Here is a 15,778-nt window from a genome sequence, read left to right as displayed (position 1 = left end):
CATCAAAAAACATCCTACTTGATGCATTTACAGACAGAAAAAAGAGTTTAAATGATCGGTTAAATAAATAAATAAATTGATCTGGATTACTGGCCGACTGATTATTAACATAATAACAACTTTTATTACTTATGGTTGTACTTTTGCCATGTTCTTATGTGAAATATTTAAAATCATTGGCAAAATCGTTCACAATATATATTTTTTATTTTAATCTTCAACAAAACTAAACTAAAGCAAATGTTTTTCCCTCCAATATTCCCCTTGCTTTACTCACAATTCTCATAAAATTGAAATACATCAACGTCTCAAAAAAAAATTCATCAAGCCGTAGTAAATTGGTTACATCTTACTTAATTATTTTTTGCCGAAGGCAACAAATTAATAGGAAGAGGGTCGCAGGTTGAGGCGATACTGAAAACAATGTCAGAGTGGGAGCTCCTGTTGTCACATAATTTCTCTCGCTTGGTGGTGTCGTTTCCCCGCTAACCGGTTCAAGCTGTATGAAGCTGGTAGGTAGCTAACAGCTGGATAAACCTCCGATATACTTCCCGTCTGTCCCTGAAGGCAGCCGAACGGAGCCGTGAATGAACCAAGCACCTCAATGCATCTCCTGTGGCCGCGATGGCAGCAACAAAAACGGTCTGAGCCTTAGCTTTAGCAATGTAGCTAGCTAGTGTGTAATATCAATGTTAGTGTGATTCGTGCCCTCAGCTGTTTCCGCCGCCAGTAGCTAGCTTTTTTTTCCCCTGTCCGGGACAGACGGCGGCAGCTAGCCCCCCTTTTCTCGCCACTACAGGAGGATGCTGAAGCTGTTCGGTGCGCTGGTTGTCCTCGGACTGGCTCTGTCGTTCATCACCTCTTGGGTGCTGGATAGCTATGACACGGCTTGGCACCCTAAACGCAGCATTCGGCACCCGAGTGCCAGTGATGGAGATGGACCTAAAGGAAGCTCTCCACCATTTCCCGGCGACGAGTTGAACAACATTTTCTGGTTTGTACAGGTGGGCTATCATTTTATTTTTCTATTTTGTGAGAGCCCCCAGGATGAAGTCTAACCAAACCCCATAATGCTTTAGTGTGAAGATGATGCATGGATTTGGCTTTACGGAGCTAAAACCCGGCTTTGCTGGCTTTTTGAATGATTGACAGAAAGGGGTCACTGACCACCGAAGTGTTATGCCAGATAATAAAAAGGTGATTCAACACCACTGCAGGTTGTGTTTAAACCTTGATCTCTTGTGCTTTACAGCTGACAGCAATGCTTTGCATAAGTATCCGCGTCTCTTAAACCTTGTCACATTTTCTCACTGTGATAATACAAATTTCAATCGGATTTAGGCCTGGATTTTCACTGGGCCGCTTTACACATACATATTCTGATGATTACGATTGTAATGTGACGAAATATGGAGGGAAAAACAAAAATACCAAGGGGCGTGAATACTTTTTTTAAGGCACTGTGCACTAACGCTATTTTATATTTTTGTTTTCATCCTATTTTTGTGTCCGATCCAAGGTGTCGGACATTCACATCAGTCGCTTTCACGACCCAAAGCGTATTCCGGATTTCGAGAAGTTCTGCACCCACACCATCGATGTGATCAAACCGGCTCTAGTGCTCGCAACAGGTAAAGTCCCAGGAAGCATGTAGTTAGGAGACAATGGGGATGGGTCCTGTTCATGCAGTCTAAAAAAGATGACCGTTTGTGTGTTGTTTTTACTCAGGGGACCTGACAGATGCCAAAACAGAGAGCAAAGTGGGTTCCCTCCAGCATGAGGTAGAATGGCAGGCCTATCATAACGTCCTGAAGAAGTCGCGAGTGATGGAGCGCACCAAGTGGATCGATATTCGAGGAAATCATGGTAGGTAACCACAGCCAATGCTGTTAAATGTTACCAAAAACTTGCCGACTTATTGGGACAGCTCCTTATTTTGAGAGTTCTCAGGAATCAGAAGGGAGTCTTTTGGGTTTTTTTATGACTCAGGACGTCTTCACCGCCTTGTCAGGAAGCAGAAAATCCCAATCGATCTACTCATACAATGCCACGCAGTCACTTTCATTTTCAATTAAGTTGCATCCTGTTGCATCAGGGGTGTCAAACACATTTCCACTTTGGGCCACATCGAGATCATTGACGTCCTAAAGAGAATTGACTGATAAAACTACCCATTAACAAACAGTTAAAATCCAAATAGGTAGCTTTCACTTCATTCACAGAGACCGTCATAAATTTAAATGTTACTGAAAATTCTTTCGCACCGAACAAAATTTATAACAATTAGTATAAAACAATAATTTGATTAGACATGAAATAAATCTGAAATAATACTTAGGCACACAACATATCTTGACGGTTCCAAAGTCGAGAAGGCCACTTAAAATAGTTGTGGTGGGCCAGATTTGGCCTGCTGACCTTGAGTTTGACACCTGTGTGTTAAAGTGATTCTGCACAAAGTCTTAAATGAATGCATCTGAAATTAAGGCTTTGAAATATCTTAAAGTCATTAAAGAAAATGTAAGTTGCCTTTAAATGCATAAATCACAGGACTTAGGTTATTCTTAGATTATTTAATCTTATATATTCTATGTAGTTTTTTTTCTTGTGGGACTTTTCTTTTAGGCAAATGTTTGAGTTGTGCGCAGACATCTTCACTCCCCGCGTACTGTGAGGGAACAAGCTGCTAATACTACCTAGCTAATAGCTAGGCTATACCTAGATATAGCTAGCTATACCTAGCTATGCTACGTTTTGCTAATTCTAGCAAAACGTAGCATTAGCAGCAAGCTATATATTTTTTGTGTTTATCTTGGGTGTGTGTAACTTTATCAACAGTTAGCTGGACGACGTTTGTCTTTGCCACTAGCTCACTTATGTTGCCGACACATACAATGCTGCAAACGCTTGTGTCAAAGCGGCTGCCAAGAGCCACCAAAACACCCCAGGAATTTCACACCTTTGGTCCCCTGAAAAAAAAGAAAAAGTAATTCAGTTCTTTTCTGCATTTCTGTCCCAATATAGGTCTTGAATTTTATTCATAGTGGTCTTAAAATGTCTTACATTTGAGTTGGTGAAACTGGCGAAAAACCTTGTGTTAGCTAATGTGTGTTTGAGATGCTTCTCATTCTCTCCCGTTTCATTTTGCTTACAGATGCCTTCAACATTATGTCTTTGGATAGCGTCAACAATTATTACAGGTTAGTAAATAGTCAACACGCCACCGAATTTCCTGCTCAATGTTGAGCTCACGCATTCGCAGTATAAATGGGATCGGTGTGCGTTGTGTCTCCGGTGCTCCTGAAACACGAGACTCGCCGCATTGCAAGCAGATTAGAGTTCATATGGACCAAAATAGAACCAGAATCTACATGATCAGACTGCCTTTTGACAGTTATTATGCTTTATAGTTCCCTGGCATCCTCTCTGAATGTTGATTTGTCTCCTGCCTCCCTAATAATCCTTAATGTCCTGATTTTGTATCTGTGAGACAAGGCTAATTTATTTATTCAGAATGCATTAAATTATCTCTGAGGCTCAGGCTCCGAACAGGACCGCTGCGCTGCCCTCCTGCTGCTCACGTCGCCTCTGCTTGTTTTGTCCTCTTTCCTAGAAAATACTCAGCCAATCAGAAAGTAGGATCTTTCCATTATGTTCACACGACCCCGTTTGGTAGCTACTCCTTCGTCTGTGTGGACGCCACCCTGACTCCTGGACCCAAACGGCCGTACAATTTCTTCGGGATCCTCAATCAGGTAAGCCCTGTTTAAAAAACAAAAAATATACATGTCCCAATTTCTGGTTGATTTTTTTTTTTTTTTCATGCAAATGACTGCTCTGAGCTTTTTTGTCAATTCATATAATTTAATTCTTGTGAATTTAGGTCACCCATTAAAACGGGTAATAGAGGTGTAATTGCATGTGTTGGTAACCAGACCCTTGTCAACATTACATCACCAAGCGGTGCACTGTATTGTTTGAAATGGACTCGGCTTTGTAGAACAGGAGCTGCTTTAACAATGCTCCTGTCATTGAGAAATTACCTATTTTGAAAGATCCACCTTTTTATGTGGGAGGTTGCTTAAAAATGTTCTTCCTTTCTGTCGCAACTGATCTACATTTTGGAATAAAACCCCTCAAAACGTGTTTCGTTTTATATTCATGCAACTTTCCTCAGCATACTGGTAATTTAGCTAATTCATGAATAGCTTCTCAAGCTTGGTCAAACATTACAAAAAAAAACAAAACAATTTTAATTTGGACAGTCAGTGCAATTTGGAGTATAACAGACAATGTAAGGTAAACAATAAAGAAACAAAAAATGTCAAAAACAATAGGTCAAACATGCAAAAAATAATCTGCAACAGACCTTCTTTCTAATGGTTGAGTTAGGCTATTTTTAAGGAAAAAAACTTGTAAAAGAAGCAAAACTGCTCTCGCAAGGCCATGTTTTCTTTTTTTTTTGTTCTCTTCCTATTTCTTGTCTTTGAAGACATTTTCTGTTTTTCTGGATTCATCTGTTAGACTCACATGGACTTGCTGAACCAGTTCAGAGCGGAGAGTTTGATGAGCAATCAGTCCATCTGGTTTGGACACTACACCACCTCCACCATCGTCTCACCGTCCCCCGGGGTCAGAGACACGATGAGGTAGGAACGTCAAGCCAGTTGAGAAGAACAAAAGACTGGCGATGTCAGCCTGAACTTAAATCACACTGCTGTACTATTGTGGCCCAGGCTGGCTCATGTAGATTCCCAGTTCTCAGGTCTGGACTTTCTGTGTTCAGATCTGCCGTGGCGTATCTGTGTGGCCACCTGCACACACTGGGCGGCCTGATGCCAGTCCTCCACAGCCGCCATCCGCACGGCACTCTGGAGCTGGAGCTGGGAGACTGGATGGACAACCGCAGGTGTGTGACGCAACTGAACGTTTCGAGATGACAACTTTTTAGTTGTTTTGTTTGGGGGGTTTTTTCCCCCCTTTTTTTCTGAGAGAAATTCTCTGATGTTTTCCCACAGGTTCAGGGTCCTGGCCTTTGACCATGACCTGCTGAGCTTTTCTGACCTCCAGTTTGAGCAGTGGCCTGCAGTGCTCATCACAAACCCTAAGGACGCGCAGTACCTCCACCCAGGGCTGGAGCCGCTGGGCCGGATACGGAAATCAACGCACATTAGGTGCCTGTAAAAAAAAATTTTTTAATGCGTCTGGAAAAATTTGGAATGTAATTTGACTGTTTTAAAAATGTTTGTTCCTTCAGTTTATTGTCACATCCCATCTCCTAAAGGATCCATCCATCCCTCCCTCCCTTTGATTGTTTATTCCTTTATCTATTTATCTGTCTAATTTCCTTCTTTCTTTTTGTACTTCTAAATGTTTTTTTAAGAAATGTGAAGTTCGTTGCTCTTTTATATGTGGTGCAGGCTGTACAAAATAAATGATCAGAACTATTTAATAGGATAAGAAAAAATGTTCCATTTATATTAATAGAAGGAATGAGATAAACAAAATTGCAGAGGGAAAAGGGACACAATGTGCACTTTGATGGTTAAATATAGACTAAACTCTGAGTTTCTGGTTTTGTTTGTTTAGAATTTTTTCAATGATGAATAACTTTTTTTTTTTTTTTTATGTGGAAATTTCTTACGGTTTAAAACTCGGACGTTATGATGCATATTCCTTGAAAAATAAATGCCATTTCGTTCCGACTGTGATTTTGGGACTCCTGCAGGATCCTGGCCTTCTCCGAGGCTCCGATCGCCACGGTCCACGTCAGCGTAGACGGGGAGCCGCTGGGCACCGGCCGCGCCGCCGGAGGGCCTCTGCATGTCCTGCCGTGGGATCCGTCTCGCTACCTCGCTGGCCTGCACACAATTACAGTTAAAGTGGAGGTCGGTGCCAATGTGCATTTCTAAAATGTTTTATTCAGTTTGTGAGTCCCAAGACTGCTTAGGGACTGTGTTTTAACGCTTTCCTGCTTGCGCGTGTTTGCATCAGGACTCGGCGGGCCGGTCGGTGGTGCGGGAGCAGCACTTCACGCTGGAGGACACCCTTAGTCCCAGCTTCGGTTTTGCCCAGTCCTTCATCCTGCTCACGGATCACTACATCCTGGGCCGAGCGCTCTTCATATTCACGGTGTTTCTGAACGTCGCCGTGCTCATCGTCTTCAGGTTCCTCCGTGTTTCTTCCAGCAGAGGTGAGCTGTTGCAGACAATCGTGTTCTGGAGCTTTGGATGAAAACGGCATTCTGATTCAACCTGAGAAATTAGTTCGACAAGTACTGGGAGCTACAAATTAATTATATGTTTTCTTTCTTTTTTTTTCGCAGCATTTTTTTCCCAAATCTGTGTATCCCTCCACCTGATCAGTAAAATGGACTTGTTCTTCTACTCGCTGCTGATGTTGAACCTGTGCACAGCTTTAGGTTGGTAACCTGCTGTTCTTCGCTCTTACATTGTCTGTTTAGGATTCATTTAAAAAACAAAAATCCAAAATAATATCATTATTTTTAATAATACTTACAGAATGTTCAGTCCAGCACCTCATGAAATAATCACCTTTTCTGATGTACCGAATCTTCTCTAACTGCGAGCCATTATCATCAAAACGAACAAAAATCCAGGTTTGAAACATATCTTTTATTTCTGACCAGATTCTAATTTGTCAAGATGCACTTGTGCTTTCACAGAAATTATATATATTTAAAACAAAAAACACATTAGGAATAATAGGTTGGATTTATAGACGAATACTTGTCTAATGATACATCTGGACAAACAAAAACGTAACATTTTTTTATTTTTAGAACATTTTCCTATCAGTTTTGTCGTCTCATTCCATGGGTGAAGTATTCTCAAATAATTAATTTTGTTCACTCGCCCAGAGTTTCACCCAGAAAACTGCAGACCTGATGTTTAACCTAAATGTTTTAGTTTTTCCCAGCCCATGAAAGAAGTGCCAAATATTTAACAACGGCTCAATTTTCCGCAGCGTATGCTTAATCTACCAGGATGCACTTGCAAAAGACATTTCTGATCTCAAGGTAAAAAAAAAAGAAGTAAAATATGGGATTCCAAACACAGCCTGCAACGAATCGTAACATTTTTTTGGAGTCTGGAGTTGTTTTAGGCTAGGCTTTAGTTTTAACCTCCAGAAACATCTAATCTGTGTTTAAACAGAGGAAGATATAAATGAATAATAATAATAATAATAACACTCAGCTGTAGGATAAGATATGAGGCTCTCAAAATCGCTTGACAAAACCCAACTGAAAATAATTTTATATATTCTCACTGTATCACGAGATTATCTTTATGTACTTGCAAATAAAGATGAAGACAATAATATTGTTTTTCTTAGACAAGTTCTGGGATTTCTTTTGTTTTTGTTTTTTCTACTTAAAGCTGGAAACTATAATTACTTCATTATAACAGGGGTTTAGCGAAAGGACCTTCCTCTCGCTTTATCGCATTAAAGCCAACCAACCAAATTCACTGTATTTTCGGAGGATTTTATTTGACAAAGCAACACGAAGTCGCGCAGAGCGGCAAAAGGCTCATGGTGATTTTTGGAAGCTCATTAAATCTATATAAAGAAACGGGAAAAACGGTGACCTGTCCGGGGTTTTCGACACTGGACAGACGCATGGAGGTGTAATGCTACGCACTTCTTCTCTCCCGAGTACGTCTCTGTCACTCTGCGAAAGAATGAACTGTTGGCGTGCCTCCTGTCAGGTCCGTGGTTCATCGGAGAGCTGATAGACGGACACAGTGGCGCCTGCTTCGCCTTCGGCGTGTTCGTCGACGGCCATTTCCTGGAAGGAAGTCTCACTTATGTTGTTGGAGTCATTCAAGTAAGACTATTGATTTTATTGATCGCTTCTGCATCTCTCTATGTATACAAGACTCCTTGGGGGATGTGTGTTTTTTTTGTTGTTGTTTTTTCTTTTCCATGTGTGCACCGTGTCTTTAAAAAGTCCATGTAGATATCAGCAATATTTGTAGCCTGCTGGGGTTTTTTTGTTGTTTTTTTTTTACAGCATCTTTGTCCAGACTGGAGATGTAAACAATTAACTGACTTCCCATTGATTGTTGATTAATGGTTTATTCAGCAAGAGCTTTCTGTTTTGTTATATTTTCGAAATATGTCTAAGGTTAACAATGTGAAAAACCGCCAATTTCTGTTTATTCAGTGAGTCTTTAATACAGCTGACAGAAAAATTTTTTTAATGTTTTTTGGGGTTTTTTTCTAATTCAGCATATTTTGAAAAAAAGTAGCCCTTCATGTTATGGAAAGTCCCTCTTGATAAAAGAGAAAACTCATGTCAGCTCATCAATTAATCATTAGTTGATTGATTAGATCAATCAACTTTAGATTAACTTATTAATCAATAGCTTGTATCACTATTGTTCAGACTTATCTCAGTTAATAAAAAAAAAAGAAAAGAAAAGAGCATAACAAGTGATCTCATTTTCTTTCTGGCAGCTGCTGTTCTTCAACATTCCCCTCTCCTCTTACCTCTGTTGGAGCCTTCACCACCGCTGCCACGGCAACACCCTGAGGTCCCACCTGGCGCGGCCGGGCCGCCGCGGCCGGACCGTGGCGGTGCACGTCTTCATGCTGCTGCTGCTCACCTGGCAGGCCCACTCCTGCTACTTCCTCCTGCAGACCTACGGCGTCACGGCCTTCTTCCTGTCCCCCGTCCGCATGTGGGCCCTGGCGCTCGCCGTGGTCCTGGTCTACTGGGCCTGGATGGGCCCCGCCCCTCTGTTTCGCGGCAGCGGCAAGAGCAACTCTTCCTCTTGACAGTAAATTGCACTGTTGCACCCTGAGCCGGACTCACAGATACATTTTGCTGTCTGTCCTCACCCTGAAAGTCCGACTTTCCTCTTTCCTCCTTCCTCCTCCTCCTCTCCGGCAGCGGCTGTCTTTTTTTCCCCTCTCTCTCTACAGACCAACACCGAACTCTCCTGTTTCTAAATAGTATTGTTTACTGAATGTGCATGTTCTTGTAAAGCACCGACGAGCACATTTGTGGCCATATTCATAGCAATCTGTACAGCGTTTTAAGGGTAAATGGATCTCTGATGCATATAGGGCACGTGACACACTGCCTTGCAAAAGCATTTATTCATATTTTGTGACTTTAAAACCATGATGTTTAATATACTTAATTGGGATTTTATCGGATTTGTGTTGAATCTTGCAGAAGTTGATACTTTGTCTTTTTAGGGATGGGTCCACAAGCGGGCAGCAGTCACATCTAGAGACTGAAATGTTTCCACTGCGCTATTCCCCCCTCAAGATGGTCAGACTGGACGAAAGGCAATTTTTAAGTCGGACTCCAGATTTTCAGGTCCGACTTTAGTGCTAGACTTTGACTAGGTCATTTAAGCAAAACCATTTAATTGCAGCTCTGCATGTCTTAAGGTTGCTGACCTTCTGGAAGGTGAATCTTTGCTCTAGTTTCAAGTCTTTTCCAGCCAATGTGAGGTTTTTCCACAATTATTATGCTTCTTTTGAGGAACATTTCTGGATTTTATTCGAGATTCCATTTTCTAAATGTTATCTTCTTTCTTCCATTTGTCCGTTCTCTCCTTCTTACTTCTTCCTCCCTTTGATTTCTTTTTCCTTCCTTGGCTGCTTCCTCTGGCTCTTGTCTTCGCTGTGTTCCTCCTTCTCAACTGTCTTCCTTACAGCTTGTCTACCCTAGAAACCCTAGAGTTTCTAGGGCTGCACAATATAAGGGAAACATTTAACTGCGATACTAATTCTGAATTACACTTTTTCTGAATATTGCGATGACTATGTCGACCCACAATGTCCAGACTGGTTTTCTTCCCCCCTCCCCCTTCATTGAAATGTCCCCACTTTTCTGTATAAGCTCTAGAATCTCAGGCAGTAAAAATGTGGGGATCGAAAATCTTATTCAGTCAAAAAATAATTACTGTTATGCAGGGCACTTTAAATATGACACCTTACGAAATATTATCAGTCAAGTGTTCTTAGGGTTTGCTAAATTGCACACAGTAACGTTGTGATTTCATTTATGGTGCAGCTTTAACAAATGTCTAATCTCAAAATTTGGACATGCATATTTAGATAGGAGCCCTAGATTTTCATTCAAAATCACCCCCTTCAGCTTTCCTACCTTTACCGGAGAGACGCCTCCCCCACAGCATGACACTGCTATCACCATGCTTCACAGTTCCTTAGTCTTCATTCTATTTGCTCACTGACAAATTTCTACCTAGATTAAATGACATTCTGCCAGATCACGTAGAATCCCAATTAAATGCATCGAGGGTTGTGGTTTTAACCTGATGAAATGTGAAGAAGCTTGAAGGGTGTGTATACTTTTTTTTGCAAGACAGTGTGTCTAGTTTTATCTGTAGGAGGAATATTCCAACTTCCACTGTGTTTGACAGTGTACTGTATTCCGCTGTGGTTAAAGATGGCTCATTTACTTGAGATTTAGCACTTTTTGGATATGTTGCCTTGGCCAAAACGCCACTTCACCACTGCCAAAGGATGAGTAAGAAAGATTTTTGGTTTTTTTACTTTTCTCCTCCAAACCCCGGTTTTGTTGGTGGATGAAGCCTGGAGTTGCCAAACTGCTCCCAATGTTTACCTTGGAACACAAATCAGACAGGAAGTAGAAGTACAGCACTTTAAAAAAAAACAAAACAAAACAAACCCCTCCACTTCATATTTTTTGCTCAGTCCACACAGAAATCCAGAAAGTCAAAATCGGCATTTGGACTGTGTGAAGTTTACAATTTTAGCTGTAAACCAAGTCAGTTTCACCGCAGACAACTCCCAGTGATGTTTACAATTACGCCAGTTCTCTCCGAAACCCTGCACCCGACTTGGATTTTTTGTTTTTACTCACGGATAGCTGCCGTTTGTTTCTCAGGAATGTGAACGCTTCGACAACACGCTGGTTTCAGAAGTTTTTGTTTTTTTTGTTTTTTTATTATTTTTAATTTTTTTTTTATAGTCCAAAACGGTTCAACGAACAAAAACCGAACACGAAGCAATCCAGATGCGTTTTGGATTAGCAAAGAAACTTAGATGAATGTGTTAAATACGTGATGAGATGAGATCAACCACTATTTTATGCTGTTTTTATTTATTCATTTTGATTGTATTGTGTGATTTTTTTTGTGTGTGTGTGTTTTTTTTTTACTTTGAAGAAATGTGTTTCCTCGTGTAATTCAGTTACTCTGAAAACGGAGTGTGGGGTATTTCAGCTCCCTCCGGCCCCTGAATCTTGGGTTTGGCTCGGAAAGCTTTCCTCGCGTGTGAAAACCTCTTTCCTCCATGTTGTCGAGAATGCCTGCGAAGGCACAGAAAACCTATTTGTTGCACTGACGTTCACACCTCTCTACTTGTAATTGCTGACGTGAAAATGGCACATAGGAACGCCTGTTGGTTCAAATCTCCATGTAGGGGAAAACACTCACAGTTTGCATCCTTGATCGGATAAGAAACATTAAAAGACGTCATTGCTGAAGCAGCTGCCAGACACTCAGAAAATAATTTAATGGTGCACCTCTTTCCTCTACAGGGACATAAATATACATTTTATCTTATCTTATTCAATTACGGGAGCCGTTTTCTCCCACGATCCACAGTACCGTTCCATCATCTGTCCACACGGTGGCAGTGTTGGACAAATGTGGATCACTTCAAACACCTAATGCATGATATTTTTTTTCCCTCCCTCCCCTGGCCCCCCAACAAAAACAAAAACAAAAAGTGTTTCAACACCAACGATAAACATGAATGTGCCAGGTTTGGAATGCACGCCGACCGGACTCGAAGGGTGGAATCCATGATGCATGGACTCCGCCTCTGCATCAACGCAAAGGGGGACATATTGTAACCAACGTGCTGGTGTTTGTGTGAACTCCTACCGCAGTCCCTCCCCTGTGTTGGAGCACTGATGCTTTGTGAATGAATGGATGGGAATTTTACACTTGCCACATATTTTTTCTTGTGACGACTCGATTTAGAACCACGATGACTATATTTTATTATTGGTTTATAGTGTTGTGGAATAAAGAAATGTGCATTACGGTATAGTTTTTGTGTCCCAACGTGTCTATGTAGTCCGATCGGATAATTGATGGGTCAATATGTGGGACCAGTGCCTTTAGAGAATTTAAATGGCAGTTGCCTTTAAACGGAGCACAAAGATCGCTATTTTGGTTTCAAAATAGTGCTCTAACTGTTTCTATTTGCACAATTTCTAAAGGCCAAGGGATCCAAACGGAGCCAGAAGTGGCTCTTTGAGTCTTCCACAAAATGTCTAATACGGTTGTAACATGTAAAAACATATGAATGCTGATTTTAGCAGTTTTAGGTGCAATAATTGTATCCAATTTCCAATATTTTTTAGCTCTACTTTTCTTGCGATTGGGGTGGAAAGTTGGTGCAATTTCTGTTTTTATTACCGGTACTGAAATCATGCGACGCATTCTAAACATTTTTCTACTCTGAACACTAGGAAGAGTTCACAATAGTTAGCGGGTTTGTTTATTGGCTCCAGGTTACTCCAAGGCTCAGAAATTACACTGTGTTTTACGTTTTAAGGATACAGTTAGAAAATAAAAGTGGATCTATTATCGCACCGAATTTCTTGTTGCAAACGTACGAGAGCTCAGTAGGTTAGTGTTGCAGTAATGCAGGTGATTAAAAGGCAACAGTGGACGTGGATTACAAGTTCGATCTAGCTGGAATCTTTTCTCAGTCGGATATTTTTACTATTTGCTTGCCGATGTTTCCGCCTTTCATCATGGAGCAAAAAGCAACTGCAAGAAAAAGAGAGAGGGAAAAAAAAATGTTGAAAGCCCGACTAAAAAAATTAGGACTGAATATATTTTTACTTGCGTACCTCCCATGTTTTCTATACCGTTCACCACCGTTTCCAACACCTGCAAAGAGGAAACAAAATAACGCCACGCGTCAACCAAGGAGGAGGGAGCACATTCCGACGGATACGTCGTCTTTCGTACCTTGATTCGAGCTGATTTTACTAACTGGCTGAGCTCAAAGAGGGAAGCTTCCGCTTTACTCATGTAGCTGAGCACCATGAACCTCTCCCTGGTGATGTTCCGACTTTGCAGGATTTCTTGCGTCCTGTCGCTCAGAGGGGGAGGATACGGCACATCCTTGTTGTACTGCGAGATCTGCCCGCAGAGGATCACGTGTCCTCCTTCGTTCATCTGCGGGCGAAGAGGCGGAAAGGCGACGCGCTCGGTGAAGGCCACGAGGCACGCCTGGCGTTAAAAGGCGCACGCCTTACCTGCTCTATGATGGCGTCGCTGATGGCGCCTCCTACGTTGTCGAAGTAGACGTCGATGCCGGCGGGACAGGCCTCCTTGAGCCGTGCCGAGACGTCGCCGCTGCGGTAGCTGATGGCTGCGGAGAAGCCCAGGTCGTCCACCAAAGCTTTGCACTTCTCATCCGAACCACAAATCCCAACCACCTCCGCACATCCATCCAGCCGGCCGATCTGGGAGATTTTACATTCGTACAAAGAACATGAAAGGCAAATATCTCACTTAGGGCTGCAACTGACGATTTTTTTTAGCAATAAAATATTCTGACGATTAATCGATTAATCAGATTTTTTTTTTTTTTTTTAAATTGACACATTCTGCAGATTTTTCATTTAACCACTAATACAACAGCAAGAACAGCATTGCTTAAGTGAGCACCTGCTCATTTGTACCAAAGGATGAATCTGCAGGTTAAAAAAAAAACCTGTCAACATGTGAAAGGCTCAGCCCTTCCGGCTTTGTTTGACTTGTTGACTATGTTTTGGATTAACAGACTAAGAACCGAATAGCAAAAGGTACTTCATTGTAATTTTCTTCTTTAAGGAGTTAGCACTTAGCTAAAAATATATATATATATATATATATATATATTCTTGTTGCATTTTTGACGGCACAGACAAAGGCTTTTTAAAGTATACATTTTTTTGCGTACTTCATAGTGAAGTTTTATCTTGAAAGCCTGTTACTTCCTACTCTGCTATGTGAACATCTCAAGTAACCAGATGAGTCGAAGCCTTAGTGGACCCAAAATCTAAAGGTTTGTGTGTGTACCTGTCCGGCTAGGGAGCCACAGGCGCCGGCTGCACCGCTGACCACCATCGTCTGATTGGCCCCTTTGGTCACGTGGCCCTTCTCCCTGACTCCTAACAGTGCGGTGAGTCCCGTCATACCAACTGCTCCCAAAAAGTAGGAAAGATGGCCATCAACCATCTGTGAATCAACCTGTAAACGGTATGGGACCCTCGTGAACAGTGTCATGTACAAATTAATTTTATGGGTAAAAATTAGATAGGTAATCTAATTTTGAAGAGGAAGGAAACTGATTGATGATTTCTTTTTTTTCTTCAAATAAAAGTAAAAAAAAACAAACATCAGCTTGTATTTTTAGACAGGTTTGACAAGAGCAAAAATCTAATCCTTTTTACCGTTACAGCAACAAACTGAAACGCGATATCCCCCTCCCCTGGTTAAACACGGTGGAAGCAGCATCATGGTTTGAGTGTGCTTTACTTCAGTGGTGACAGAGTCTATGCATGAAGCCGGTGGACATCCCCACAATTCTACAAAGGTCGACTCAAGTTGACTTGTTGCAAATGAGCAATTTTCAGATTCTTTTGCTTGTTTTGTCATTTCTTTTTTGGTGTTATTTACCTCCCTCTTCACAATTAGATTTTGCATTGTGTAGGCCTATCACAGATTATCCTTAGAACCGTAAAGAGATCCTTAGTTAATCGCTTCTGAAGGGCACTGTAACATACAGCTTTTTGCACACGCAACCCAAGATGGAATCAAATCTTAAAAACAAACAACGCCAACCTGTGAATAATATGCCATACCTTCTGAAGGCCACCTCCCATTATAACAGCATGGGTCTGCCAAGGCCAGTTGAATGAAGTGACAATGTCTCCCTCGGTGAGAGCGCTGCAGCGGCTGCTTTCAACCACGCCAACACCGCCGCCGTCCAGGCATTCAGACAGCTTCCATGAAGTCAGGTAACCAGCACCGGTGTCTTCATTCATTCTGCAGCGCTGAAAGAAACACACATATAGACCAACCTATGGAGCAGTGGTTAAAGGTTATTAATAATGCTTATTTATGCCTTGTGTCGTTACCATGTAAGGGTCGACTGAGAGGTAAAGCGTCCGAACAAGGACTTGTCCATCTTCCAGGTCGGATGTTAAATTTATCTGTTCCAGGCGGAAATTTTCGGGACTTGGCTCCCCGTTGGTGCCTGCACGTGGAAATGCAAAGCTCCAGTAAAAATAAAAATATATTTTTTTTAAAGTTTGCAACATGCATGCAAAACTCTTAATAAATCCGCTGGCTCTGTATAACATACCTGGTCGAGAGTTAAGAACAACTCGCTGCACTTCCATGTTTGTAGCAGCGTTTGCTCAGGTGACCTGACAACCAATGAGAAGAGCCAAAGACAGGTCACGGTGTAAGAAAGAGTGTTTATAGCTGCACATTTTAAAAGAACATCTAAAAAAAATAGCTGCTTGGGCAGAAAATTCTCACAAGTCTTTGTTGTACTTACAGGGGAGAGTCGATGTTTGTTCGAAGGTTAGCAAAACAGTGAGGAAAGAAGGCGCATTCCGTCACAGGCAGCCGGAGGATGACCCGGGTAGAAATGACCACGGAGCAGAGTGCGGAGGGGGACTTTTCCTTTTAGGTTGGCAGTATTGTCACATCCGGATCGTACGTCAGCGTGGCAG

The 15,778-nt window shown here is 41.7% G+C and overlaps 2 protein-coding genes across 2 annotated transcripts; one reads left to right on the top strand and one right to left on the bottom strand.

Moving 5' to 3' along the window:
• The first annotated feature begins 398 nt into the window (after nt 1–398).
• tmem62 (transmembrane protein 62) lies at nt 399–11,728 on the top strand. The gene is made up of 14 exons (XM_044142175.1): nt 399–642; nt 800–1,004; nt 1,520–1,631; nt 1,729–1,866; nt 3,155–3,200; nt 3,614–3,755; nt 4,525–4,649; nt 4,787–4,909; nt 5,019–5,174; nt 5,729–5,888; nt 5,995–6,193; nt 6,326–6,421; nt 7,731–7,849; nt 8,482–11,728. The coding sequence occupies exons 1-14, from the start codon at nt 605–607 to the stop codon at nt 8,800–8,802; spliced, it is 1,980 nt and encodes a 659-aa protein (XP_043998110.1). The 5' UTR covers nt 399–604; the 3' UTR covers nt 8,803–11,728.
• ptgr2 (prostaglandin reductase 2) lies at nt 11,525–15,726 on the bottom strand. The gene is made up of 9 exons (XM_044142176.1): nt 15,601–15,726; nt 15,403–15,466; nt 15,176–15,294; nt 14,900–15,091; nt 14,115–14,285; nt 13,307–13,516; nt 13,017–13,226; nt 12,896–12,935; nt 11,525–12,812 (listed from the first exon to the last, which is right to left on the bottom strand). The coding sequence occupies exons 2-9, from the start codon at nt 15,437–15,439 to the stop codon at nt 12,748–12,750; spliced, it is 1,044 nt and encodes a 347-aa protein (XP_043998111.1). The 5' UTR covers nt 15,440–15,466; nt 15,601–15,726; the 3' UTR covers nt 11,525–12,747.
• Nucleotides 15,727–15,778: the final 52 nt, after the last annotated feature.

Source organism: Gambusia affinis, linkage group LG16, assembly GCF_019740435.1.
Source record: "Gambusia affinis linkage group LG16, SWU_Gaff_1.0, whole genome shotgun sequence".
In the NCBI taxonomy this organism is placed as follows: domain Eukaryota; kingdom Metazoa; phylum Chordata; class Actinopteri; order Cyprinodontiformes; family Poeciliidae; genus Gambusia; species Gambusia affinis.
The sequence above is the reverse complement of the archived record's forward strand: the minus strand, read 5'-3'. Positions and strand labels throughout refer to the sequence as shown.

What these genes read in the sequence shown, in the direction of transcription:
- ptgr2 (XM_044142176.1), bottom strand. Translation starts at nt 15,439, where the DNA reads ATGGAAGTGCAGCGAGTTGTTCTTAACTCTCGACCAG. An exon ending in GTGGCTCCCTAGCCGGACAG is followed by an intron (nt 13,517 to 14,114) that starts GTACACACACAA and finishes AAAATCTCCCAG; the next exon opens with ATCGGCCGGCTGGATGGATG. An exon ending in GCGACGCCATCATAGAGCAG is followed by an intron (nt 13,227 to 13,306) that starts GTAAGGCGTGCG and finishes CTTCGCCCGCAG; the next exon opens with ATGAACGAAGGAGGACACGT.
- tmem62 (XM_044142175.1), top strand. Translation starts at nt 605, where the DNA reads ATGCATCTCCTGTGGCCGCGATGGCAGCAACAAAAACG. An exon ending in GGGGTCAGAGACACGATGAG is followed by an intron (nt 4,650 to 4,786) that starts GTAGGAACGTCA and finishes TTCTGTGTTCAG; the next exon opens with ATCTGCCGTGGCGTATCTGT. An exon ending in CCGTGTTTCTTCCAGCAGAG is followed by an intron (nt 6,194 to 6,325) that starts GTGAGCTGTTGC and finishes TTTTTTTCGCAG; the next exon opens with CATTTTTTTCCCAAATCTGT.